The sequence below is a fragment of the Numida meleagris genome, chromosome 23 (genome assembly GCF_002078875.1).
Source record: "Numida meleagris isolate 19003 breed g44 Domestic line chromosome 23, NumMel1.0, whole genome shotgun sequence".
In the NCBI taxonomy this organism is placed as follows: domain Eukaryota; kingdom Metazoa; phylum Chordata; class Aves; order Galliformes; family Numididae; genus Numida; species Numida meleagris.
The window spans coordinates 287,549-313,835 of NC_034431.1; the positions used below are offsets into that span (position 1 = coordinate 287,549).

General features: G+C 59.2%; 3 protein-coding genes across 19 annotated transcripts; 2 read left to right on the forward strand and 1 right to left on the reverse strand.

Annotated features, from left to right (window-relative positions):
- HEPACAM (hepatic and glial cell adhesion molecule) lies at nt 79–5,774 on the forward strand. Of its 2 annotated transcripts, XM_021376133.1 has the most exons (8): nt 79–252; nt 522–657; nt 2,294–2,635; nt 2,873–3,154; nt 3,243–3,336; nt 3,846–3,916; nt 3,984–4,054; nt 4,137–5,774. In XM_021376133.1, exons 2-8 carry the CDS (start codon nt 594–596, stop codon nt 4,353–4,355), a joined length of 1,143 nt encoding a protein of 380 aa, XP_021231808.1. In that variant the 5' UTR covers nt 79–252; nt 522–593; the 3' UTR covers nt 4,356–5,774. The 2 variants fall into 2 exon arrangements, with proteins under 2 accessions (XP_021231808.1, XP_021231807.1); XM_021376132.1 differs by lacking the exon at nt 79–252 and having other exon boundaries at nt 287–2,635.
- On the forward strand, nt 5,928–12,329 carry ROBO4 (roundabout guidance receptor 4). Of its 2 annotated transcripts, none has more exons than XM_021376088.1 (13): nt 5,928–6,327; nt 6,414–6,692; nt 6,767–6,905; nt 6,981–7,108; nt 7,913–8,028; nt 8,103–8,322; nt 8,397–8,521; nt 8,970–9,141; nt 9,221–9,371; nt 9,451–9,581; nt 10,173–10,295; nt 10,372–10,639; nt 10,744–12,329. In XM_021376088.1, the coding sequence occupies exons 1-13, from the start codon at nt 6,210–6,212 to the stop codon at nt 11,978–11,980; spliced, it is 3,207 nt and encodes a 1,068-aa protein (XP_021231763.1). In that variant the 5' UTR covers nt 5,928–6,209; the 3' UTR covers nt 11,981–12,329. The 2 variants fall into 2 exon arrangements, with proteins under 2 accessions (XP_021231763.1, XP_021231764.1); XM_021376089.1 differs by having other exon boundaries at nt 8,400–8,521.
- On the reverse strand, nt 12,333–22,290 carry ROBO3 (roundabout guidance receptor 3). Of its 15 annotated transcripts, none has more exons than XM_021376082.1 (26): nt 22,034–22,290; nt 19,857–20,183; nt 19,048–19,205; nt 18,856–18,976; nt 18,646–18,784; nt 17,982–18,109; nt 17,612–17,736; nt 17,365–17,536; nt 17,081–17,289; nt 16,739–16,820; nt 16,489–16,654; nt 16,236–16,402; nt 16,046–16,152; nt 15,750–15,966; nt 15,562–15,674; nt 14,885–15,056; nt 14,590–14,775; nt 14,380–14,521; nt 14,242–14,312; nt 13,999–14,169; nt 13,770–13,926; nt 13,542–13,703; nt 12,934–13,040; nt 12,779–12,856; nt 12,608–12,712; nt 12,355–12,535 (listed from the first exon to the last, which is right to left on the reverse strand). In XM_021376082.1, exons 1-26 carry the CDS (start codon nt 22,179–22,181, stop codon nt 12,375–12,377), a joined length of 3,891 nt encoding a protein of 1,296 aa, XP_021231757.1. In that variant the 5' UTR covers nt 22,182–22,290; the 3' UTR covers nt 12,355–12,374. The 15 variants fall into 15 exon arrangements, with proteins under 15 accessions (XP_021231750.1, XP_021231749.1, XP_021231746.1 ...); XM_021376080.1 differs by having other exon boundaries at nt 12,608–12,709; nt 16,489–16,669; XM_021376079.1 differs by having other exon boundaries at nt 16,489–16,669.

Sequence of the window (26,287 nt, forward strand, 5' to 3'; positions counted from 1 at the left end):
GCCCCCCAAAGTCCCCCAGTGCCCCCCCCAAATGCCCCCAAACACCTCTGAGCATCCCCTGATGCATTCTGAGCCACGCAGGCAGTGCGGGGGAGTGGAGCGCGGTGGTGTGACGAGTTGGCAGTGCTCCGTGGGACGCAGCTCTGGGCACCCTGCCCCGCTCCCGCTGCCCCATTGAGCCGTGCCGGGAACTAATTGGCACTGGAGCTGGAACGCAGCCTGGAAACAGCAAAAAGGGAGCGCAGGTTGGAGGTGGGGGCTGCTTTGCAAAATGTGACCCCCCCAAAAAAAAAAAACCAAGAAAAAAAAAACACTAGAAAATGGGATGCAGCACCCCGTTCCCCAAATCCCATGGGGTGTTGCAGCCATCCCATGGAAATGGGCAGGAAAATTGCAAATCTGGGTGATTTCTCCCCAAACAAGTGTCAGCTCAGGCTGCTGGGGAGGCAAAACACACAGGGCTCTATTGAGAGAGCGAGGGACAAATAAAAAAAGGGAAAAAAAAAATTGCCCGGGCTTAGGGCCAGCAGCACGGAGGGACGTGCCCGGAGCAGGAACGCGACGCAGAGCGGGGCCCCTGCAGCCGGCCCGAAATGTGGGGAGCAGCGGGCACCCCGCGCCTGCTGCCCGCTGCCTGGCTCCTGGCACTGCATGCAGGTAGGGGCGGCTGGCACCGCCTGCACTACGCTTTTTTCCCCGTTTTTCTTTTTTCACCTAAATAGGGTGGGAGTGAGTTTAGTGGGGGATTTGTTTGGGGATGGTTGGGGTGCAATGGGGGTGGATGCGTGCTGCCCCCTCCCTCGGCGGAGGGGCAGAAAGGGGGAAAATGGGGCTGAAAGGTGGGAAAGAACTCTGTTCCAGGGAAAGTGGGTTGTGCTGGGGGGGGGGCAGCCCCCCAGGCTCTGGCAGCTGTTCCTTGGCTTCCCCAAACCCTTCTCTTGCTCATTCTTCACCTTCACCCAAAAGCCCTTCGGTTGCCCCAGTTATCTCTTTTTACCCCTGTCCTGCTGCAGCTCACCCCATTGTACCACTAAATCCCTAAATCCCCCCCAAAAAATGATTCTGGGGACTCAGCACCCCCTGAGGTAGTAGCCCCCACCCTGGGCCTGCTGCAGAAAGGCAGCTGCTGTTCTGCACCATTTCTCTGAAATTTGGACCCATAAGTGACATGGAAGATGTTGGGCTGAGGATGCAAAGTGCATTGGTTTTGCACTCCAAAATTTATTACACAGAGAAGAGTGGGAGGGTTGAAGAAATCGCTGACCGTTTGGGGAAGCATTAGGGTTTTGTGGAGGTTTGTGTGATGCTCCCTAAATCCCATTATCCTCCCAAAAGCCTGAAAAAGCAAAGCAATGGTATCAAAACAGGCACCCAGCTATGTATGAGGGATGGGGCAGGGGCTGCATCCTGACCCCACAGCCAGATTTTCCCCCAAATTTCACCTCACAGTGCCTTTTCGAGGCCGAGCTTCGTGGCTGCTGGGGAGGGTGGATGGACGGACGCTGCATACCAATAAGTCCCGTGACTTTCGAGCTTGTTTAAACCCTTTCTTGCTCTGCTCGCCTCCCTCCTCGCCCTCCCCAGCTGATTTCCCCTGTTCAGTCTGGTATTTGTTCACCTCTGGGAGATGCCATCTGGACAGAGACTCATGAAGTCCCCAGATTGGTGGAGATAGGGTGTTTTGGAGAGTAAACACATTTTTTTTTAATGTATTTATTTCTTTTTCTCCAAAGAACAGTTTTGTAAGCCGTGTTGTTTGCTTTGAGCTCAGCTAGTTTGCATTTCCCTGTGGGGTGATGGGGACTGGTAGGTCCCCTTGAAACTGGGACATGGGGATTCAATTCCCCTCCCTGTGGTTGTGCACAGAGGGAGGAGTGTTGACTGGACAAAAGCATCCTCTACAGCTGGGAGTGAGATGCAAAAATTCCGTTCCTGTGCATGCATCTTTGCCAAGGGTTGCATCAGACCTGCAGCGCACTTTGCAAGGCCTGCATCAACTCCACAATGCATTTGGGAAGGGTATCATCAACCTCACTAATGCACTTTGCACCAATACTCCAATGCACTTTGCAGATGATTGCATCATCCCCTCCAATGCATTTTGCAGAGGGCTGCATCAACCCTTGCAATGCACTTTTTTGAGGCAATCTATGCATTTTTGAAAAACTTCAAGCAAACAATGGGGGTGCTGCAGTTGAGGGCTTCTTGGGGATGCTCGCCGCAGCTCCGGGAGGGGATTTCCCCTTTTTCGGAGAGCCGGGACGCGGCGCCCGCTGTCTCCCCCCGTCCCCAGGTCTGCTGGCGGGGGTGAACATCACCAGCCCGTCGGCACTGGTGCGTGGCACGGCGGGCAAAGCGGCGCTGCTGTCAGTACGCTACGCCAGCGCCAGCCCCGACAAACCGGTGGTGAAGTGGCAGCTGAAGCGGGACAAACCCGTCACCGTCGTCCAGTCCATCGGCACCGAGATCATCGGGAACCTGCGGCCTGACTACCGTGACCGCATCCGTGTGCTGGAGAATGGTTCGCTGCTCATCAGCCCGTTGCAGCTGGCCGACGAGGGCAGCTACGAGGTGGAGGTCTCCATCACCGATGACACCTTCACTGGCGAGAAGACCATCAACCTCACTGTGGACAGTAAGAGCGAGGAGGGTGCCCAGATGTGTTTGGGTTTTCCCAATGGGACAGCTTTGTTTTGGGAGGGATTTGAGCAGCAGGGAGTTATGTGGGGAGTTTGGCCGTATGGAGAGGTGGTTCTGGCTTGCTTGCAGCCAAATCATGTCCTCGGTGGGGTTTTGAGGTCCTCTCCCCATCCCCTGGGTCCATCCATGTCCCTCAGGGCATTGGTGTCACCCAGGCTCCCATCATCCACAGTCCCCATCTCAAAGCCACAAGTGCTGGTGGCCTCCTCAACAGTGCTGGAGCTCAGTGAGTTCTTCACCCTCAACTGCTCACACGAGAATGGCACCAAGCCCACCTACACCTGGCTGAAGGACGGGCGGCCGCTGAACAACGACTCCCGCCTCCTCCTCTCCCCTGACCAGAAGATCCTCACCATCACCCGTGTCCTCATGGCAGATGATGATGTCTACAGCTGCCTCGTGGAGAACCCCATCAGCCAGGGCCGCAGTGTCCCTGTGAAGCTCACTGTCTACCGTAAGATGTGTCCCCACAGCTGGCCATTGCTGGCAGATGCTCCTGGTTAAGATTCTGGGGGTATTTCCCCCTCACTCCTCTCTCCTAGGCCGGAGTTCCCTTTACATCATCCTCTCCACGGGTGGCATCTTCCTCCTCGTAACTCTGGTGACTGTTTGTGCCTGCTGGAAACCTTCCAAGAAGTATGGCTTGGGGGAATACAGGAGACAAAGGGGATCCTTCTCCTAATCCATCCCATTCCATCCTATCTTGTCCTGTTTTGTCCCATCCTATCCTTCCCTTTTCCATCCCATCCTATCTTGTCATGTCTCATCCCATTTGCTCCCCTCTCAGGCAATCCTGTTCCATTCTGTTTCATTTCATCCCTTTTAATCCCATCTCATCTCATCCTAAATTGCTCTGTTCTGTCCTTTCTCACATTGTCCCATCCCATGTCATCCAATTCTGTCCCATCCTGTCCTATCCCATCTCACCCCATCCCACTCTCACTATGGCACCATGGTCACCTGTGGCTGTGTTTGCGGCCATTCTCTCATTACCATCATCACCGTCACCACCATGGCAATGACCATGACCATGACCATCAGCATCAACACCAGCATGACCATGACCATGACCACCACCATGACTATCACACTTACTATGACCTTTACCATGACCACCATCATCACTGCCTCTGTTCACTCTCCAGACCGAAGCAGCAAGCAGAGCCACCTCCCCCTGACTACACAGAACAGGATGAGGAGCACCCCAAGCATGAGGGTGAGTGCGGTGCAGGCAGCACGGGCAGCACTGCGCCGTGGGCACCCACCTACTCCCCTTCCCGCAGCTGAGACCATCCCGCGTGGCACCGACCATGATCGCAAGACCCCTCTGGCCCTCTACATCCTCAAGGAGCAGGTGAGTGTGCGGCAGGGGTGGGATGCACCGCAATGCAATCCAGAACATCGCGCTCACCTCAGTGCCCATGCTGTCCCTGCAGGACACCTCAGCACCTCAGGAGGATTCGTCACCACCCGCTGGGCGCTCGCCAGGACGCGGGACTCGCCGCTACCATCGCTCACCCGCCCCAGCCCGGCCACCCCGCTCACCCCCCGGGTCCCCTGCGCGTTCCCGCTCTGCTGCACGCCTGCTGCGGGCCACTGGGGTGCCCGCCATCCGTGAGCAGGAGGAAGGCAGTGCCCTGGAGATCAGTGCCTGAGCGAGAGGTGGTTGTGGGGAACACATGCGCGGCCCGGCCTGGCCCAGGCATGGAGGGATGACGTGGGGCACGATGGGAAGTCACTAATTTGGTATTGAACTCTGCCGGAGCTGCACCCTTCCACCCCGTTGGCTTGCTGGGGTGTTGCTGTAGTGGCCATGGGGCCGGGTGTGGGGCGCATGGGGGGCACACGCACATATGCATGGGATGTACACGGAGCATGCACAGAGAGCCCACACAGTCTGCAGAGAAAGTGAGCATGGAGCATGTGGAGTGAGTGTGCTCAGAGCATGCACAGAGAGATCGCAGGCAGTGTGCATAGACACTATGCATGGGCTGTGCAATAGGACTCAAGTGGAGCATACAGGGAGTGTATGCAGACCATGCAGAGAGAACAAAAGCGGAGAGAGCTTGCACAGAGCACACACAGAATATGAACAGAGTGTGTGCAGAGGGCATGCACAGAACATGCAGAGAGCACATATGTGGTGTGCAAAGAGAGCGTGCAGGAGTGTATGCATGGAGAATGCTGAGAGTGTGCACAGAGTGTGCAGGGATGTCATGAACAGAGCATGTGGAGAGATTGTGCATGAAATATGTGGAGAGAGCATGCAGTCAGAGCATGTATAGAGCCTGCAAGAGAGTGTGCACGGAGCGTGTGGAAAGAGCAGTCTGGAGCATAGAGAGAGGGCATGTACAAAGGATGCAAGAGGGCATGCACAAGAGTGTATAGACAGAGCATGCACACAGTGTGCGAAGTAGCATGCAAGAGCACATAAATAAAATCGTATCAAGAAAGCATGCACAAAGCATGGAGCTAAGACCGAACAGATTGCACAAGAGAAGAACTTATGCAGAATGGGTGCATGGCATGTGCATGGACCACGCAGGTAAGTGTGCATGGCATTTGCAGAGAGTGTGTGCCAGCATTTGGAGTGTGCTCCAAATGTGCATGGAGCATGCAGAGAGCATGAGTGTTCTGAAAGCATGCATGGAGTGTGGGAGAAGAACATGCACAGAGCATGAGCATGTTATGCATGTGCAAGAGTGCTGTGATTGTGACCACAGCCCTGTGCATGCAAGTTGGTGTGCAGGCTCCCATGTGCACGCACACCCACAGACACTGGTGGAAAGGCCCCCCCAAGCCCCATGGCTGCACTGTACCCAAACACGGGCCCAAGTCCCAGCAGTGAGCAGTGCCCTCGCAGCCACCAGCTGCCCTCTGCTGCCTCTGGATTTTCTGTGAAAATCACCTGTTTTTCAGCACACCCATGTGCATTGCCACAGGATTCCCCAGGAATAGGTTTAGGACAAAGCCGAAGGGCCAGGGAGCCACAGTGGGTGCTGGGGCACCCGTGGTGCTCGATGTGTGCGAGCACCCATGGACGCTACTAACCAATAAACTCCATGTGTTACCCAGCTCCACAGTGCTTGGTGTGTTGAGGTGCTGAGCTGGGGGTGGGGACAATGCGAGGAAGATGGGAGGCAGCTGAGGAAGGACTGATTCAGTGCACCCATTCAGGTAGCAAGAATGGGATCGGCGAGATGGCTGGTGGGGAAATCACAAATTGGAGGAAAGTGGCACCCAAAGTTTGGGAAATGCTGAAATTTCCCCCAGATTTCAGTTTGCAGTGCTCCTTTGAGACTGTTTACTCCAGTCCCTACTGATGGCGTCATGCCCTGCAGCCCTCCCCGCCCCACGCTGATCTCTCTTCTCGTTAACCCACCCTTCTGTACGGCCCACTGGCTGCTCCCCCGGCCAGGCTGCTTGCGTCCCCCAGCGCTTCCCGTCCCTCGCATCCGGCCATTGTACCCTACCGGGAAGGACTGGATCCAGGGAGGAAGTGGGAGACCATGGCAGGCGGCTGGGCCATGGCTCTGGGGCTGGGGCTCTGGGCCACTGCGCTGCGCCTGGTGAGAAGCCACCCCTCCGGAGGGAACATGGCACCGCACACCACCCAGCGCCCAGCTGGTAAGGACATCACGGGGACAGCGATGGGTGGGTGGGGGATACTCTGAAAGGTGCCTCCACCAAGGGACGTGTGCCCTCTCCCACAGAGCTGCGGGACAATTTCCGCCTGCAACCCGGGGACCTGGTGGTCACGGCAGGGCAGGCGCTCGAGCTGGACTGTGTGCCCCCCGCCGGGCACCCCGAGCCCCACGTAACCTGGAGGAAGGACGGCGTCACCCTGCGCCTGGCCGGGGGCCGTCACCAGCTCACCCGTGGGAAGCTGCGGGTGGCCTCGGCACGCAGGAGTGACGCGGGGGTCTATGTCTGTGTGGCAGCCAATGCAGCGGGCGAGCGGCACAGCCGGGGTGCCCATGTCACCATCCTGGGTAAGCTGCAGTGGGTGAGGGTCCTGGGGAATGAGGACACACCGTGTCACCTCCCTGATATCTCCTCCCTGCAGAGAAACCGGTCATCGTGCGGCGGCCAAGTGATGTCACAGCAGTGGCCGGTAGCACAGTGGAGCTGAGCTGTGGTGCACAGGGAGACCCAGCACCACGGGTTCAGTGGCACAAGGAGAGTGGGGACCTGCCCTGGGGGAGGTAGGTGGTGGTGGGGTGGTGAGGTCATCTCTCCAGTGTGGGTGACAAAGGGTGACAGGATGCTGGTGTCCACAGGCATGAGGTGGACCAGGAGCATACGCTGCGACTCTACGCTGTGACGGCCGCCGATGGTGGTGCCTACGTCTGCACGGCCCAGAGCCAGCTGGGCAGCGCTGCCGCCACCGCCCGCCTCCATGTGGAGGGTCAGTGGGGAACACCAGAGCCACCGCATGCGGGCATCTGAGGTGGCATCTGATGGGGACCATCTAGCAGAGCTCAGCTTTATTGAGTTTGTCTTAATGGGCTTCATCCAAAGGGTTCATCCTAAAGGGCTATCCAAGGGAAGTCCATCCAAGGGAGATACGCAAGGGCATCCATGCGAGGGTTATCCAAAGCAGTTGTTCAAGGGGAGTCCATCCAAAGATGTCATCCAAGGGGGGTCCATCCAAGGGGGTCCATCAACAAAGGGCCTATCTAACTGAGTCATCTCAGGGGATACATTCAAGAAGGGTGCATCCAAGGGGGTGAGGGTCCTTCCAAAAGGGGTTTCTGTATGAGTAAGTCCATCTAAAGGATTCCGTACAACGGGATCTATCCAAAAGGTTCCATCCAGACAAGGTCCATTCAAGGGAAATCATTTGAATAGGGGTCAATCTGAGGAGAGTCCATTCAAGAGGATCAATCTAAGGGGAACCCATCCAAGAGAGTGCATTGAGTCCATCTAAATGGGATTCAACTAAGCTGCTTCCTCTAAGGGGATCCATCTAGGGCGTTCTGTCAGGGGGGATTCATTACAGAGGGATCCAACCAAGAGGTATCCATCCAAGGGATCCATCCAAGAAGGATGCATCAATGGGAATCCACCATGGGATCCATCCAAGGAGGCCGCTCAAGAGCTGATCATCCAAAGGGTCCATTTAAGTGTAACCATGCGAGGAGACATCTTGGTCCCCAGGCATGGTTTTCTGGGGTGCAGGTGCCACCATCACCTTTGCTCTTTCCTGCAGAGCAGCTGCTGGCAGGCCGGTGGGAGGCCACACAGCAGAACCTGCTGGCTGTGCGACTGCAGCTGGACAATGGCACTGCACTGCCCACCAACGCCACTGTCTGGCTCCGCTGGCGGGTAGGTGTGCCTCAACAGAGTAGTGGAATAAGATCCTCTCCTTACGTCCCTATAACCCTTCTTGTCCCATCCAGATGGTGACACCAGGGCCAGCACCAGAGGGCTATGTGGTGCTGTATCGCTGCCTGCTCCCTGCCAGCACTGCCTGGTCCCAGCAGGATGTAGGCAGGGAGCTCAGCACCATCATCCCTGCACTCCAGCGCGGCTACCAATACGAGTTCAAGGTTCGCCCCTATGCCGGCGGGACCCAGGGCTTGGACAGCAACAGCTGGCACCTCTGGATCCCCGAGGAAGGTAGGCTGGGGTGGTGGGATGGGAGATATGGGGAGCTATGTGGAGGTCCTAGGGGCTCAGTGTTGCTGTCCCAGCAGTGCCAAGTGCGGCACCCCAGCATGTCACCGTGGGCCAGGCTGCACCAGGGAATGGTACCGTCATCGTGAGCTGGGAGCCACCTCCTCCTGATGCCCACAATGGCATCATTCGAGGCTACCAGGTTTGGAGGGACAAGGGTGTCCATCTAAGGGAGTTCCATCTAAGGGAGCTTCATCCAAGGAAGAATATATTCATGATGGGGTCCCATCCAAGAATGAAACCATTCATGGTGATGTTCCATCCAAGAGGGATCCATCCAAGGTGGGAGGACAATCCAAAGGGGTCTAACCAATGGAACCATCAAAGAGGGGCCCATCCAAGAAAATCTATCCAAGGGGTCTTCTAAGGGTGGTCATCCAAGGGAATCTAACACAAGGGGATTTCTCAAGGGAATTTCACCAAGGAAATCTCACTAAAGGGATCATCCAAGAGAGATGCATCAATAGGGTTCTGTGCTAGTGGAGTTCATTCGTGGGGTTCCATCCAAGTGGGAACCCATGCATGTGCTAGTGTAGCAGTACAGGACATGAATACAAGGCTGCGTCCCACCACCTATTGGCACCCACTAGGTCTGGTCCCTGGGAGAGGGCTGGCTACAACCCACCAACCGGACAGTAGACGGAGGAACACATCGCTTGGAGACCCTCCTGCATGGCCCTGGGGCCAGATACTGCATCCAAGTAGCCGCATTCAACGGCGCAGGGCTGGGGATCCCCAGCAATGCCACCTGTGGCGTCCTGGGTAGGGAATGGGGCCTGCAGTGGGATGCAGCAGGGTATGGAGCAGTGGCATAGGGGTGACATTGGCCATGTCCTTGCAGAGATGGTGGCGGCGAGCACTGGGGTGGTGCAGGTGCTGCAGCAGCCTGTGGTCATTGCAGCCACTGGCTCGGTGCTGTGGCTGGCCCTGCTTGCCCTCCTCCTCCTCATCTGTCAGCGCCGCGCCAGCCAGGACACCATGGCACAACACGGGTGAGTGTCTGCCATGGAGATCTGTGGGGTTCCCTGGCACAGTAGGGATGGGATCCTGATGGCAGCCCTTGCCCTGCAGGCGGGAGGACGGTGATGTGCCATGGCTCAGCAGCCCCTGGAAACCTGTCTGTGTTCCTCAGAACCTCAGCAGCAGCAGCAGCCTCAGCAGCAGGCTCCTGGGAAGCGACAGCAGGGATCCCCAGCCCTCTCGTGAGCCCTGTGTCGGGACCCCCACCCAGGGCTATGAGACCCCCCCATGCATTAGAAATTCCACTCAGTACCTGGAACCCTTCACCCAGTGCTATGAAAATACCACAGGGTGCTTTGGGACCCCCACCCAATGCTTGAGATGCCCCCAGGGGGCTATGGGACATCCAGCCAATGCTTAAAATGCCCCTAGAGGGCTATGGGACCCCCAATGGGACTTGAGACCCCCACAGGGTTCTATGGGACACTCACAGAGTATCTTGGACTCCTCATCCAGCGCCATTGGATGCCCATGTACTGCCCTGGGAAGCCCACCCAGATGTCTGAGACCCTCTTTCAAGGTTCTATGGCTATCCCATCCACTACCTCCAACATCCCCACTGCCATGATGCTATGGGATTCCTACCCAATCTAGTGAGACTCTCAGGTGATGCTGTGGGATCCCCACTCAATGCCACTGGACACCTTATAGAGTGCCTGGGACCCACACAGGGTGCTATGGGGCCCCCATTTGGGACAGATAGACCCTGGGATGGAGGGGCTCAGGGGTTCAGCACCAAAGGGTGCCCAGGCCTGACAGCTCTCTCCCTCCAGCCCTCACCTCGGAGCTGCCGAGCCTCAGCCCTGCGATGACCCCCAGCTGCAGCCATCTCTGCAGGGAACACCCCAAAACTCACACCTCCAGCCTGGCACTGTGGGAGCGCATCTGCAAGCGAGGTGGGGACAGGATGCAGAGATGGTGCGGCATGCTGGGGACAGCAGGATGGTGGCTGATGGCTGTGTCCCCATGCAGAGCTGGATCGTGCGCACAGCTCCCCGGTGCCAGTGGCTGGGCTCAGGGCCATGCCCGTGCCCCTTTGTGGTGGGGAGTGGGGGACACATTTCGACTCGGTGGACAGACGGCCTCAGCAGAAAGGACAGGATGGTGACACTGCAGTAGCAGAAGATGACCTGTGGTGGCTGCCCACCATCAGCTCCCCGAAACCACGGCGCAGTTCGCTGGCATCCATTGGTGCTGGAATGCTGGTGGTACCCACAGGACATCCGCACGCCTGGCACCGGTGAGTCTGTGTGAAGGGGATGCCCCGGGTGCTCTAGGCTGCCCCTTCCCTGCCCCGGTCATGTGCTGCAGTGGCAGAAGCCAATGTGTCCTATGTGCCTGCAGGTTCCCAGTCATGGGGTGCTCAAGGGACACATCTCCAGTCACCAGGAACCCCAGTGACACATCCACGGTCACCGGGAACCCTGGGGACATGTCCCCAGTCACCAGGAGCCCCAGGGACACATCTCTGGTCACCAGGAATGACAGGAACATGTCTCTGGTCACTAGTAGCCCCAAGAACATGTCCCCAGTTACTAGGAACCCCAAGGACACTCCTTTGGTCACCAGGAACCACAGGGACATGTCCTCAGTCACCAGGAGCCCCATAGATATGTCCCCAGTCATGGAGAACCACAGGGACATGTTACTGGCCACAAGACCTAGCAGAGATGCGTCCCCGGTCACCAGGAGCCCCAGGGATGTGTCCCCAGCCTCCAGTCACTCTCTGGCCACCACAGTTCAGGAGAACATGTCCCCGGTCACTCAGCTCCACAGGGACATGTTCCCGGCCACCAGGTGCCCCAGAGATGTGTTCCCAGCAGCCAGGCACCCTGACGACATGTCCGTGGCCCCCAAGAATCCCAGGGACACCTCTGTGCTCACCAGGCAGCCCAGGGACATGCTGATGGCCACCAAGGATGTGTCCCCAGAGCCTGGCCGCCTCTCACCAGCTCTCAGTGATGGGGTCCTCACGCCGCAGCAAGTGGCCGAGGACCTGGAGCGGGTACAGGAGGCCCTCCGCCCCATGAACGCCCCCAGGCCAGAGGTGACCCCAGCATGTCCCCAGCGTGTCCCCGTGCCCCGGCCCCTGTCCCCTCCCCACACCTATGGGTACATCTTTGGGCCTCCTGCCTCAGAGATGGGTGAGGGGGAGGAGGAAGAGGAGGAGGAAGAAGAGGAAGAAGAGAGCCCTGAGTTGTGGGGTCATGGGGGCTCGCCAGGGGGATCCCTGCTGAACGGGTGGGGGTCTGTCTCGGAGGACAATGTCCCCAGCACCCGCTGCAGCCTGGCCAGCTCCTCCGATGGCTCCTTCCTGCTCGATGCCAGCTTTGCCCGTGCACTGGCTGTGGCTGTTGACAGCCTCTGCTTCAGCCTTGAGGACACTGATGGGGGCTGTGAGGGAGCTGCTGCCCCCCTGCACTGCCTGGCATCATCCCCTCTGTGCGGGGAGGTGGCCCTGGGGACAGGAACAGGGATGGGGATGGGGATGGGCAGCCCCTGGGCCAGGGTGGGCAGCCAGTGGGGTGGGCTCCTTGCCAGAGACAGGAGGGACAGGAGTGTGGCAGCCCCCGGGTTATAGCGGTGTTGAGGTCAGAGCCCTCCCAGTTCAGCTACAATCCAGCTTTATTCATCATTTCCCCCAGAAGGGGCTCTCCACTAGCAAACGCTACGTGCACAGCTGGGGAGCACTGAGGTGGGCGGGTAGCCCTGCTGCTCATGTTCCCCTCCAGCTGGCCTCGTCCCCAGGGTCCTTGTCTCTCCGCCCCCAGTGACTGTCCCAAACATCCTCATCCCTCCCAGCGTCCTCACCCCTCATCTATCCCATCCTCATCCCCACCCAGAGCATCCTTATCCCTCAAGCTGACCCCCACTCTCTGGCTCTGCGCACACTTATTTACAGACAGAAATGAACGAGCACCCCACGCATACCCGTCCCTGTGTCACCGTCCCTGTGTCACCGTCCCCGTGCCGCTTCATCGCTCCTCCTGCGGCGGGCGGGGGGCCAGGGGGTCCGGGCGGGGGCTGCGCCCTGAGCCGTGCCCGCGGGAGCCGGAGGAGCCGCAGGACGAGGCGCTGCCGGCGGTGGAGCAGCCGCGGGCCAGGAAGGAGGGTTTGCTGTAGGGGACAACGTCACCTGCCGGGGAGGGACGGCGCCGAGTCGGTGGCACTGCCGGCGGTTTGGCGCAGTGGCCGGCTCCCGGCTCACCTTGGCGGGGCGGGCGATGGGCAGCTCTGCGCTCAGCTCCGTTCGGCTCCCGGCTGGGCGAGGGGGTCTCGCCCGGAGGTGGCAGTGGGGGTGGCGGCAGGTCTGCTGCGGGGACAGAGCGGGGGCTGAGCGCCACGGGCAGCCCCCGGCCCCCCCTGGGCTCACACTCACCTCCCATCCACTGCTCCCGAGGGTAGCGGCCGCCTTTGGGCTTTGGGTGGCTCTTCTGGGTCTCTGAGCGGGTTTTCCCTGGGGAAGATGGCGTGTCAGACACCTTCCAGATAGTGAAAGACCCCCAAGCCCTGTGCTGGCATTGCGGGGCTCACCTGCGCCGTGGGGGCGGTGGGCTCGGGGCACGGGGCCCTTGCTTGTGTCTGGGCTGCGGGGACTCAGTGGGGGGCTCGGCGAGGGTCCAGTGCCACGTGGAGGCCTCCTGGGGAGGAGGGGACATGGGGTGACGTGGGGCAGTCTGAAAGGAGTGGGGGGAGAGGGAGGCACAGCGGGACACCCCAGTGCTGTGCTGTGTCAGAGCAGGGCAGAGCGGTGGCACACTGGGGTGGGATGGAAGGGTCATGTCTAGATGACAGCTGTGTGGCTGCACTGTAATGGCACAGCCTGGCTGCAGCGGCACAGCTGGATGCCAGCAGCACACCTGGAATGCAATTGAACAACTGGATTGCAACAGCACATCTGGCCAATGACAGCACAGCTGAATTCCAGCTACATGGCTTGAGTGCAGTTGCACAGCTGGATCACAACTGCAGGGTTGAATTGCAGCAGCACAGCTGGGCCTGGTGGCATGGCTGGATTGCCATGTCCCAGGCAGGTTGTTCTACCTTGGGCCCACGATAGCATCACACATGGATAGTGATGGTCCCACTGTGCTGGTGTGGCCATATGGTGATGGGACATGGGGTGATGTGACATCTCCTACCGGGGTGAACGGGGGCTGTCGAAGCGCTGCAGGCTGTGAGTGTCCTCGTGGGGCATAGGGGCCGGTGCAGCTGGGGCCCAGCAGCTGGTGGGGGTGGCGGGTGAGGAGGCAGCGTGCCGGGGGGCATCCTCAGTGGAAGGACAGTGCTCCTCCAGCCCAGAGCTGTGGGGAGCACAGGGTGGGCACTGGAGTCAGCACACCCCAGCCCACCCAGCCATGCGCACTCACTTGCCATCCTCTTCTTCCTTCAGCTCCTCTTCTTCCTCCTTTTCCTCCTCCTCCTCCTCCTCAGTGTACTGGCTGAGCTCACTGGCCGAGGGCGGCGGGGGCAGTAGCTCTGTCCAGCTCAGCACCGGCGTCTGCACCGCTTTCCCCAAGTTTTTCCCTTTGGGATGAGGGATGTGGGGCTGCAGGCACAGGGACGCACGCCAGTATCCCCCCACTGACATGATCCTACCGTGCCCGGGGGGCGGGTGGCCATACAGGGTCTCAGGGCCGTGCTGCGAGCAGGGCCGGTGGAAGGTGCGCAGCTCCTCGCTCCCTGCCTCGATGCTGCTGTAGATGGGCCCCTCAGTGTTCCCAGGCCCGAAGGGCTCCGTCTGGGCGATGTAGCGTGAGATGCCGGCCTCTGCAGAGCGTGGCCACGCCGTTAGGGCCGGTCCCACCCCCAGCACACCGCCAGCTCCTTGCAGCCCCTCACCATTGTAGTATCTCTCAGTGGCATCCAGGCCACCGCCACGCCACGCATCCGCCAGCCACGGGTGAGCATTCCTGCAGGGATACGGGTGGTGATGGGGGCCCCTGGCCAGGCTGCAGGCCCTGGGGACCACGGTGTTACCTGGGGCTGCTGTGTGCCGGTACCGGGGTGTGTGGGAAGGTGAGTGTGGACAGTGCTGGGGGTGGCAGCGAGGACGCAGCGGGGCCGTGACGTGGCCCTACAGCACCCATGGATGCACCCGTGGGCGCAAAGGCAAAGGAGGCTGCAACAAGAAACCCTGTGTAGGTGCGGGGTGGGCAGCATATGGGGGTTCCAGGCTGTGACCTGTACCTGTGAAGTGGCTCAGCTCTTTCCTGCGGCGGCGGCGGCTATAGAGCCACACAGCAAACACAGCAAGTATGAGCCAGAGGGCACCGCTGACGCCAGCGATGAAGGCCGGCCGCCTCGCCACCGCAGCCATGCGCTCCGCCATGCGGCCCCATCCCACCGGCCCCATGTCCTGCTCCACCGGGGGTGCTGCAAGCACACGAGGTGGGATGCCAGCAGTGCCGAGCAGCCATCCCTGGCTCCCAGCCCCACAGAGACCCCCCACTCACAGGTGCTGCACCGCCGTGAGGACACTCACCAATGCGGATGGAGATGGGCGCGCTGCGAGCACCCACACCTGCCCCTGTGGCTGCAGCCACCTCAGCATGATAGGGGACACCAGGCACCAGCCCCCGCAGCACTGTGGCCAGCACCGTCCCCTCCACACTCTGATTGATGTGGAAGCGGCTCTCGTTGCCCAAGCACCAGATCTGGGGCAGAGGTGTAGTGTCAGGATGGGGGGTGGGGATGTGTAGTGTGTTGGAAATGTGAGATGCAGTGGAGATGTGGAATGCGATGGGAATGCAGAATGCAAGGGGGATGCAGGATGTGGTAGGGATGTAGGAAGAAATCAAGACATAGGGTGTCATATGGATGTGGAATGAGATGGAGATTGGGAAGTGATGGAGTCGTAGGATGCAGTGGAGCTGTGGGATGCACTTGGGAGGTGGAACAAGATGGAGAAGCAAGATGCTATGGGGACGTGGGATGCAACGGAGATGTAGGATGTGAAGAAGATATACGATACAATGGGGATGCAGGCTGTGATGCGGATATGGGATATATTAAAGATATGGTATGGGATAGAGATGCGAGAAGTTATAGGAATGAGTGATATGACATGTATGTGGGATGTGATGCAGATTTGGTGGGGATGTGACTTGCAGTGGGAATATGGGATGTAGTGGGATGCAGGACCCTGCAGGCCCCACTTACTCGGTAATCGAGGATGACCCCATTCTGTTCAGCTGGTGGCGGAGGCTGCCAGGAGATGCGGACGCTGGTGCCATTTCCAGCCACACTGACAGCCCGTGGTGGAGCACTGGGGGCTGTGGGATGCAGAACATCACGGCCACGGTGCATCTCATGGCAGGCTTGCCCTGCACCCCCAGCCCCACACTCACCTGCCTCAGGTGTACGCAGGGCACGCACGGCACTGTCGGGGCCGTGGAGGTGCAGGTAGTAGGGCCGTACCTTCACCTCGTAGTCCTGGCCGCGGCGCAGCCCGGTGAGCAGAGCCCCCCGCTCGCCTGGTGCCCGCACATCCCATGCCTCCCAGCGCCCACCACGCTGCCGGTACAGCACCTGGTAGCCCTGCACGGAGGGCGACGGGGGCTCCACCTGAGGACACGGGGGATAAAGAGGGGTCATGGAGGTGCAGCACCGCATGGCCTCCCACCCACCGCGTCTCCATGCTCACGGTCCAGGCGAGGCGCACGGCTCCCGGCGGCAGCACCACGGGCTCCTGCAGGTGCACAGCCACACGTGCCAGTTCTGGGGGCAGCTGTGGTGTGGGGCTGGTGTCCGCTGAAAAGGGGCAGGAACTGGGTGTGTGGGAGTGCGGGTGCACCCAGGATGCTGTGTCCCCTTGCACCTCTGCTGGGTCTCACCTTGTGTGCGGACGGGCTCTGAGATGCCACTGGGGTTGCTGAGCCCATGGGCGTTGAGTGCCCGCACCAGGAAGAGGTACACGGTGTCGGGAACAAGGCCTCGCACTGTGTGTGTCTCGCCCTCCACATTGGCCGCCACTGTCTGCCATGGGCCACCCTTGGCCTCGCTGCCAGAGCACAGAGGTGGCCCATGGCAAGGTGGCACCGTGTCACCTTGTCACCCCTGAATCTGGAGAGGAGCTCTGCGGGGTACCTGAAAGCTTCCACAATGTAGGTGACTGCAGTGCCACCGCTTTGCTCATTCCCTTTCCAGGTCAGAGTGACGCTGCTTTTGGTGACATTGGTGACCAGGGGTGTGGAGGGTGGCCCTGGAAGGATGCCAGGCTCTGGGGATGGTGGGGAAAGGTGAGATCCATCACCTGTGGGCAGAGGCACTGAGATCCACGGAAGCTGCATCCCCAGTTCCACAGCATCTCTGGTCCCACAGCATCCCCATGACTCACCTTGCACCTGCAGGGACCCACTCCAGCGCATCTCACCCATCGAATTGGTGGCCACGCACTCATACTGGCCTGAGTCTGTCACCTGCAAGGGGAAGAGCTCCTGCCCCATCGCCCTGAGCACCTGTTACCCTGAAGGCCCATCACCTTTGGTACAGATCATCTTGGATGCTCATCACCTTGGGTACCTCCCACCTTGGGCACCCATTGCCTTGAGTAACCATCACTCTGAGCACCCTCCACCGTTTGGACCCATCACCTCTTGCTCAAATTCCCCCTCAGCAATCCCAGTGCCCCCCCAGCTCCACCTCTGTCTCCCTGTTCCCCCGTGCCGGTGCAGCTCACCCTCAGGCTGCTGATCTGCAGAGTGCCATTCTCCAGCAGGCTGGCGCGGCTCTCAGAGCTCGGCACAGTGCATCCATCCTTCAGCCAGCCCACGTGGGGTGGGGGCTCACCATCAGCCCAGCAGGGCAGCCGCACCGTGGCCCCCACCGGCAGCACCGTCAGGTTGGCAGGGCCCCAGCGGATCACTGGCGGTCGGGGCTCAGCAGGCGCTGCCATGCCGAAAAAGTCGAGTGAACCCCCTTGCTTCGGTGCCTGGAGCATTGCCACCCATCACCACCACCTACCTGCCTCCACCTCCAGCAGCGCTTTGGCCAGGACGCTGCCAGCCACGCTGATGGCTTGGCACAGGTAATAGCCGGCGTCGGTGGGCTGCACGGCGGCAATGGTCATGGCACCACTGGATGCTACTGAAATGCGGCTGGCAGGCGGCGGGGACTGCCCGGGGAACAGCAGCGTCTGGGCAGGGGGGGAGGCAAAAGGTTTTGGTGCACGGTGGGGTGCTGTGGGGGTGGAGGTGGGGAGGGGACGGACCTGGCTGCCTTCCTTCTGCCAAAACACGGCTGGAGGAGGGTTTCCTGTGGTCTCACACTGGAAGGTCACACTCTGGCCAGGGGGCACAGTTTGGTTGCGGGGCCGAGTGAGGAGCTGCGGGGGCACTGGCACAGAGGGAGGGAGGGAGGGAGGCACAGAATCACAGAATATCCGCAGCTGAACAGACCCACAAGGCTCATCGAGTCCAAACACAGCATCACCCAAAACCCAAGCCCTTTGAGAGCAGTGTCTCAACACTCCCTGAGCTTCAGCAGCTCGGAGCCATGCCCACTGCCCCGGGGAGCTGTTCCATGCCCTAACCCTGGCCATAACCTTAACCCTTGCACACACACTTGGAGTCCCCCCTTACCACGCACAGTGAGGGTGCCCGAGGCCTCTGACCTGCCCACACTGTTCTCGGCCATGCAGGTATAGGTTCCCTCGTCTTCCGCCCGCACCCGACTGATCCTCAATGTATTGTCAGCCAGCAGCTCCCACCTGGGGAGAGACCTCAGAGCCCAAGGTGCCGGCAGGGCACCACGTGCCACGAGGGTACCACGGGGATGTGGGATATGATGGCGATGTGATGGGGATGCAGGATGCAACAAGGATGGACGGTGTGGTTGCAATAGGGATGGAGAGGCATGATGCAATGAGTTTGGAGGATGCAACAAGGATGTGGGGTGTGATGCAGATGTGGGATGGGATGAGTATGTGAAGAGTGAGGAGGATGTGGCACATCAGGGGGATATAGAATATGATAGACATTTGGGATGTGATCAGGATTTTGGGTGTAACGATGCAGGATGCAAATGGGGATGTGGAATGTGATAGGAATGCAGGATGTCACGGGGATGGAGGATGTCATGGGGATGTGAGACACCATGGGGGTGTGGGATGTCACGGGGATGCTGGATGTGAAGGTTTGGGATGCAATGAGGACACGGATGGGTTACACGAACACCCAGAACATTGCTGACGTCCACCCCAGACTGGGACGTGCTGACCCCCCTCCCGCCCCTCACCCCGCTCACCTTCCCGCCGGCAGCTCACCGTCCTCTCTGCGCCAGCGGGCAGTGGGCGGGGGGTCCCCCAGTGCCTCACAAGGGAACTCGGCCGCCTGGTCCTCCAGCACCGCCTGGTTCTGAGGCCGCCTGCCAAACACGGGGCGCTCTGCGGGGCAGCTGCCGTGAGCCCCCGTACTGGCACCAACCCCCCAGAGCTGCCTCTCCATCCCCACGCACCAAAGACCACCAGCTCGGCCGGCTCGCTGTCCCGCTCCCCCACCATGTTGGTGGCCACACAGACGTAGATGCCGGCGTCGCTTTTGCGCGTGGTGGCCATCATCAGCTTCCCACCACGGATCTGCCGGGGAGCCGCACTCAGCCGAGGCCCAAACACGGATCTCTTTGTTGTGGGGACTCCCCGGCCCTCACCGTGATGCGCTCGTCCTTGTCGCTGAGCCGGGTGCCGTCCTTCTTCCAGGTGACGGTGGGCTCAGGGTGCCCGCGGGGTGGGATGCACTCCAGCACGGCCGGCTCGCCCGCCGCCACCACCACATCCCCAGGAGACTGTCGGAAATCATCCCGCAGCACTGCAGGGACAGAGGCTGTGACGTCGGCCGTGCCTCAGTTTCCCCATCCCTACACTCCTTTTGCTGCAGAAGCCCCTTTTTGGGGCAAAAAGTGCCTTCTCCCAGTGCTCAAACCAAGCCATTATATGGATGACAGATTGAACCCCATCCTGCATCTGTCCCCATCCCGCTTGTCACACCATCCCCTCACCCTGCCCTCAATCCCCCCAAACCCCGCATCACCCCATTGCTGGAGCTCATCCCAGCCCCCAGGACCTACCACTGTGCCTCCCAACAGGCAAAGTGAAGGAAGCTGAGGGGTGTCATCTGGGACATCATTTTCACTTACTTTCATTTAGTGGTCAGTCCCTTGTCCCCAGAGGGCTGGCAGTAGCCCAGATCAGAGGTGACAACGGGAAAACAGAGGAAGTCTGGAAGACTCCTCAGATCCCCAAATCCCCCTCAAAAAGAGTTGTTTTCTGAGGTGACAATGTTTTCCAGCACTCAATGGGACGACATTCCTGCCCCTGAGACACTGTCTGAGGAGGGGCAAGGCCAGAAGGGTGTGGGGCTGGAGATGTGTGGGACCTCAGAGACCATGGGCATAGGGATGGGGATGGAGACGGGGACAAGGATGGGGATGGAGATGGGGACCATGCAACAGGGGCTCACCAGCCACCTCCAGCGAGGCGTTCCTGCTGGTGGCTTCACCCAGATAGTTCCTGGCCACGCAGACATAGATGCCCTCGTCGGGCTTGCTGCGGCGGCCATGCACAATGCGGAGGAAGAAGAGGGAGCCGCTGGGCAGCAGCATGCGGTGAGAGCGGGGGTCCTCATGGTCCGTCTCCACACGTTCACCATCCTTGTACCACTCGACAGTGGGAGATGGGCGGCCCTCTGCCCTGCAGCTCAGCGTGGCCGGCTCGCCCCTGGACACCAGCAGGTCCGAGGGGTGCTCCACGATGCGGGGAGCAGAGTCCTCCAGCCGTGGGTGGGAGCCTGGGAAAGTGCGTGGCATAGCCCCAGGGATGCACGGGCAGCGGGGCATGAGATGGAGAGTGGCTGGGGCTCAGCCTGCAGAGGGGAAGTGCTGGTGTCCCCCCATGTCACTCTGGTGTGTCCCCTCCCTGGTGGGTGCTGGTGAGGGGGGGAGCAAGGCCAGGAGGGAGCAGGGCAGGAAATGTGTGGGACTCTCAGAGATGTGGGGTTGGGGAAAGAAAAAAGAGAATGGAAAGGAGAATGGAAAGGAGAATGGAATGGAAAGGAAAGGAAAGGAAAGGAAAGGAAAGGAAAGGAAAGGAAAGGAAAGGAAAGGAAAGGAAAGGAAAGGAAAGGAAAGGAAAGGAAANGAAAGGAAAGGAAAGGAAAGGAAAGGAAAGGAAAGGAAAGGAAAGGAAAGGAAAGGAAAGGAAAGGAAAGGAAAGGAAAGGAAAGGAAAGGAAAGGAGAAAGGAAAGGAAAGGAAAGGAAAGGAAAGGAAAGGAGAAAGGAAAAAAAGAAAAGAAAGGAAAAAGGAAAAAAGAAAGGAAAAAAGAAAGGAAAAAAGAAAGGAAAAAAGAAAGGGAAAAGAAAAAATCGTCCTTCTCCACTGGTTATATGGGTCTTCTCAATGGATCCAGGGAAATCCCTACCGTTAGGGCAGGAAGATTAATTAACGCTTATTAACGTCGGTGTCTACATTGGATTTGTGCCACGCCAGAGCCCAGCAGTGTTTTGAGCACAAGGAGACCCCAAAACGGGGGAGGAACTATAAATCGCGCACGTGGCCCATGTGTCCCCAGTGCCACCACCGCTGCGTCCCGCCGTGTACCCCCCGTGTCCCCGCTGCCGCTTGGCCGCGTGGCAGCGCCGGAGCTGCAGTTCGGCTCTCGGTCGCGGAGTGTCACTGCTGTCTCGCAGTGCCTGGTGCACGCAGGTGCCAGCCTGCAAGGGGCTGGGGGGATCGTGGCGATCGTGGCACCAGCAGAGGGACCGGGGAGGGGGGGGCACCCCTGCGGGGCGGAGAGATGCGTTGCCATAGCGACAGGATGCGTTGCCATGGGGGTGGGATGCGTTGCCATGGGGATAGGATGCTGCAGAGTTCCGGGGGGTAGGGGGGAGCAGCGGGGTGGGGGCCGCAGCTGGGCACGGGGCTAATTGGCAGGGGGGGTCCGCGCCGTGCCCCCTCCTGAGCCCATCCGGCTGCGGTGGGATACGGTGTCCCGCGGGGCTCCCAACGCGGATCGGCCACTCTGGACCCAAACGGAACAAAAAGTTCGGGCTCAAAGAAACCAGGAGAAACTGAAAAAGTGCTTTAAATTCAGGAGAACGACCCCGCACCTCCAGTACCCGCTGTGCCCCGGGGATTGTCCCGGCTCGAGGACACGGGAGCGAACTGCGGGGACGCGGGGGCATGAGGTCGGTTTGGGGACACAGGGTCGTTTTGGAGATGCGGAGTCGGTCGGGGGACGCTGGAGCTGTCCTGGTTTGGGGCACGGGAGCTATCTGGGGACATGGGTCGCTCTCGGTTGGGAGCACGGAGCCGGTTTGGGGACACGCAGTCTGTTTGGGGATGAGGAGCCACTCCCAGTTTGGGGACAAGGGACAGGCTTGAGAAAATGGGGCTGGTTTGGAGACACGGGACAGATCCCGGTATGGGGACACGCGGTCGTTGCGGGAACAAGGGGAAGGTCCCGGTCCGTCCCAGCTGGGGGCTGCGGGGCTGCGCGCTGCGTCCCGCGTCGGGGCGGGATAGGGACAGCGGGACACGGGGACAGCGGAGGAATGGGACGGCGGGACAGCGGGACAGCGGGACAGCGGGACAGCGGGACAGCAGGGGAGCGGGGGCCGGGCCGGGGGCCGGACGCGTACCGTTGCCGGCGGTGAGGTTGCGGAGGTCGAGCGCGGCTTCGCTGCCGTTGATGCCGAGCAGCAGCTCGGAGGAGTTGGACATCTCGGCCGCCAGCGAGTCCGCGAACAGGTTCATCTGCAGCAACGTCTTCAGAAGGTACCGCAGCATGCTGGCCCGGCTCGGTCCGGCCGGGCTCGGCACGGCACGGCCGGACCCGGTACGGCACGACTCAGCCAGACCCAGCACGGCACGGCCCGGCGCGGCTCGGCGAAGCGCGGCCGGACCCAGCCCAGCCCAGCCCAGCCCAGCTCGGCACGGCCCAGCCCGCAGCACCGCCCCCAGTCCCGGCGGGGAGCGGGGGCGCGGCCAGAGCGGTGCGGAGCGGGGGAAGCAGAGAGAGGGGGTGTCCCGGGGGGGGATGGGGAGGGATATCACCCTTAGAGTGGGGGCAGAGGGAAGGGGTGGGACTCTCCTATAAGGGAGTAACCTGGGGGTGAGGAGCTGAGGGGATGAGGGGCAAAGGGATGGGGTGGAGGGGTCCCATATAGAGGAGAATCTAGGAGTTGGGGGGAAGTGTTGAAATCTTGGCATGTCCCGAGTGAGCTCCACCAATCGGGCTCCGCTTTGGCTTCAAGAGGAGGAATGGGAGGAAGAGGCAGCTGGGGATCCCCAGCTCACCCCAAAATCTGTGTTGGGTCCCAGCTCCAGCACTGCCCCTGGGGCAGCCGTCACCCCATGGCTCTACAGTCGCCACGTATCTCCTGAATTCATAATTGGCAATTAGCCGTTTTATGAATGTGCCAGGCTAATGTGTGAAGCAATGTGCCTTTTCGAAGCTGGCTCCTGCTGTCACTAATTGGAGCCTGACTGCGGCCCCTCAGCGCACCCCCCAGGTGTAGGAAGGGGCTCGTTACAGTGCCTCTAATGACTAGGCTGGAGAAGCACAAAGCTGCGGCTGGCAGCGGCGTGGGGGGCTGAGAGGAGAGAAGAGGTGGGAAGGGGTGATGGGGAGAAAACAGGCAAACAGCTGTGTGCACATCTGGAGGTGCCCACGCTCCCCTCGGTACACCCAGAAGAGCCACTTTTGATGCGCACATCTGGATGAACACCTGCAGATGAGAGGTAGAGATGTGCTCCAGCACGGGTTCTCATCTGGAGGCATCCTTGGGTTGGTGCTCAGCCTTTTGTGGGTAAACTGGGTCTCTGGGATGTTCACATCTGGCTGTGCACTCAAACACCAGGAGGGCTCAGGTGTTGCGCAGGGCAGCAGCTGGGAAAGCCCTGGTGTGACAGCTGATTGCACATCTGCAGGTATGTGTGTGCCCAAGTGTGAGCACATCTGGACATATGGATGCTTTCAATTTGTGCCTATCTGGAGGCATGGCAATGCTTCACGTGCTTTCGACCAGGAATGTAAATGAAATTTGAGTTCACATCTGGCCACACACCTGGAGGTCTTCTGTCAGCAGATCCACAAGCACTTGGAACTGGGTTGGGCGCACATCTGGAAGAGTGCAGCACACCTGGATGGGTGCACACATCTGGCACTATGCTGGCATTGCAGGTGGGTGCACATCTTTGCACATCTGAGTTCCTCTGGGGCACATCCATGAACATCTGGGGGCCGCCCCAGTCAGGAAAATCCTTGGAGCCCAGTGATACAGAGCTCCTATCTGGGCATCTTCAGGGCCATGCATTATTCATGCTCCCTCTTGTTCATGGGCAAAGAAGAGGAAGCAAATAAATATTAATTTAAGAATAACACAAACCTTCCCCATTTATCCTGATGGGGTTTCAGCAGCCCAGGGACTCCTGGTAGGAAAAAGCAGAAATAAATGACCTGCAGAATAACAGGTTTGTCCAAGTATTATCTAAACACTTCTCTGGAATGGCGATTGAAAGCGATGCCAGAATATTGAATGCTGTGGCGTTAGGGAATCTGTGCACCTGTAGAAGCTGAGCAGGGAGGACAGGGCACGTCCTGGGCCTGGGACCAGGACAGACAGCCCTCCCTGTTAGCCTGGGGGTCACCCCAGGCCTGAGGTAGAGTGATGGGCTCCTCGGGGTGACCCCACTCCTGAACCCTCCTCTTGGGAACGGGGAAAGCAGACAAAGGAACCCCTCGTCGCTAATCCCCCCATTTGTCCCCACAATCAGTTGGGCAAACAGCAAGGTGGGGGGCTGCTAGCAGATTGATTCCACCACCACGATGCCTAATTGCCCTTTAATTCGGCGATTAGTGGTTGTTTGCTCAGGGCTTGTGTGCCTGGGTACTCCCCCCATAATTTCAGTTATGGAGACTTCATCTCTGTGTCCATTTGTTGGAGTTGTCCTTTTCCCTGCACATCAGAACCTCCTGCATGCAGCGGATGGCATCGGTATGGAGAAACTGAGGCACGGAGCTGCACGGTGGCCCAGCCGGTAATGACAAGCGACAAGGCATTTGTATGGGCAAATGAGCGGCCCCGTGCCTGTGAGGGGATGTAAATCCCATCCAGCCCTGCCATTAGCATACCCCCCGGGAGCCCCCGCTGCCGCCTGGAAACGTGGTGTGTTGAATATTTATACAGGGCGGTGTGACACAGAACAGGGCTGCGTGCCGGATGGGGGGGGGGGAGGGTGCGTACCAGGGGCAGTGGGGTGACAGCCAACAGTGGGGCTGGGGGCCAGGGGGGTCCCCAGAGCACCTCCTGAGACGGGCAAAGCGGGGCATCCTAGGGGATAACAGTGGGGTGCTGTAGGAAACTGAGGCAGGAAGCTTTAGGGACGTGCACTGAGATGCTGTGGGGATGATAATGGTGTGTTCGGGGGAAAATGGCTTTAGGGAACCTGGGGGGATGCTTTAAGGTATGGCGTGGGGTGCTTTAGGGAGCAACACTGACATACACTAGGGTTGATGTGAGATGCTCTAGGGGAGGGTACCGGTTTGCTATGGGCAATGCTAATGGTATGTTTAGGGTGTAGTGCCTTCAAGCTTTAGGGGATGACATGGGGTGCTTTAGGGAAGCACAGGGAGATGGTTTAGGGGATAATATGGGATGCTTTTGGAGAGATGCCACAAGATGGTCTAGGGGATGGCAGGATGCCTCAGAAGAGCATAGAGGGATGGTATGGGATGTTTTAGAAGGGCATAAGGGGATGACATGGGATTCTTTGTGGGATAACACTCATACACGATGGTTGATGTGGGATGCTTTAGGGGAGTGTACTGGGATGCTGTGGGGGATGATAATGGTATGTTTAGGGGATAATGCCTGGAAAATTGTGGAGATGATGTGATGCTTTAGGGAAGTATAGTGGAATGCTTAAAGGGGATAACATGGGATGCATTAGTGGAGCATAGGTAGATACTTTAGGGGATAACACTGCCATACTGTAGAGTTGATGTGCGGAGTGTACTGGATGTTTCAGGTGGTGACACTGAGATGTTTTAGGAGACGATGCCAGGATGCTTTAGGGTATGATGTTGGAATGTTTTTGCAGAGCAAACTGGTTTGCTTCTGGTAGTGATGCTGGGATGCTTTAGGGGTTGATCGTATGATGTTTCAGAGTGTGATGCCAGGAAGCTTTATCAGCTGTTGGGGTACCTTAGCTGAGCACACTGGGATACTTAAGGGCAATGCACTGGGATTCTTTTGGGGCAGGCACTGAGATGCTCTAGGAAATTATGCTGAATGCACTGAGGGGTGATACTGGGAAGCTTCAGGAGACAATACTGGGACGTTTCACTAAATGACACTGGGTTGTTTTAGAGAAGGATGGTCAGACGCTTTAAGGAATGATACCAGGATGCTTGCAGTGAGCACACTGGGATACTTTGTGGGATGGCACTGGGATGCTCAGTGGGAAGATGCCAGCATGCCTTAGAGGAATGGTGTCAGGTTGTCCTCTGCACGCCTGGCAGGTGCAGGAGGTGGTGGGCGTCCCAGCCCGCCTCATTACCGCTGCCTTTGGGAAGCCGGAGCCCATGTGTTCTCGAGATGAGCAGTTGGGGTATATTAACATCCCATTTTCAGCTCTTTAATACAGAGTTAGCCCAGCTCATTCATCAGCCCGGCCTCCCTTCAGGCTGGGGGCTGCAGGCAGGGCTCAGCAGCTGGGGCACGGAGAGCAGCGGGGCCACGCGTCCCCGAAGCCGGGTAACAGGTAGTGGCTCATGTGCGAAGCGCTGCTTTGGGGCTGGCGCATCATTGGGAAGGGCGCTATCAAAGCTGTGCTTAATTGGGTGGAAGGGTTGTTTGCATGACCACTAATGGGGGATCAGAGGGCCGGGG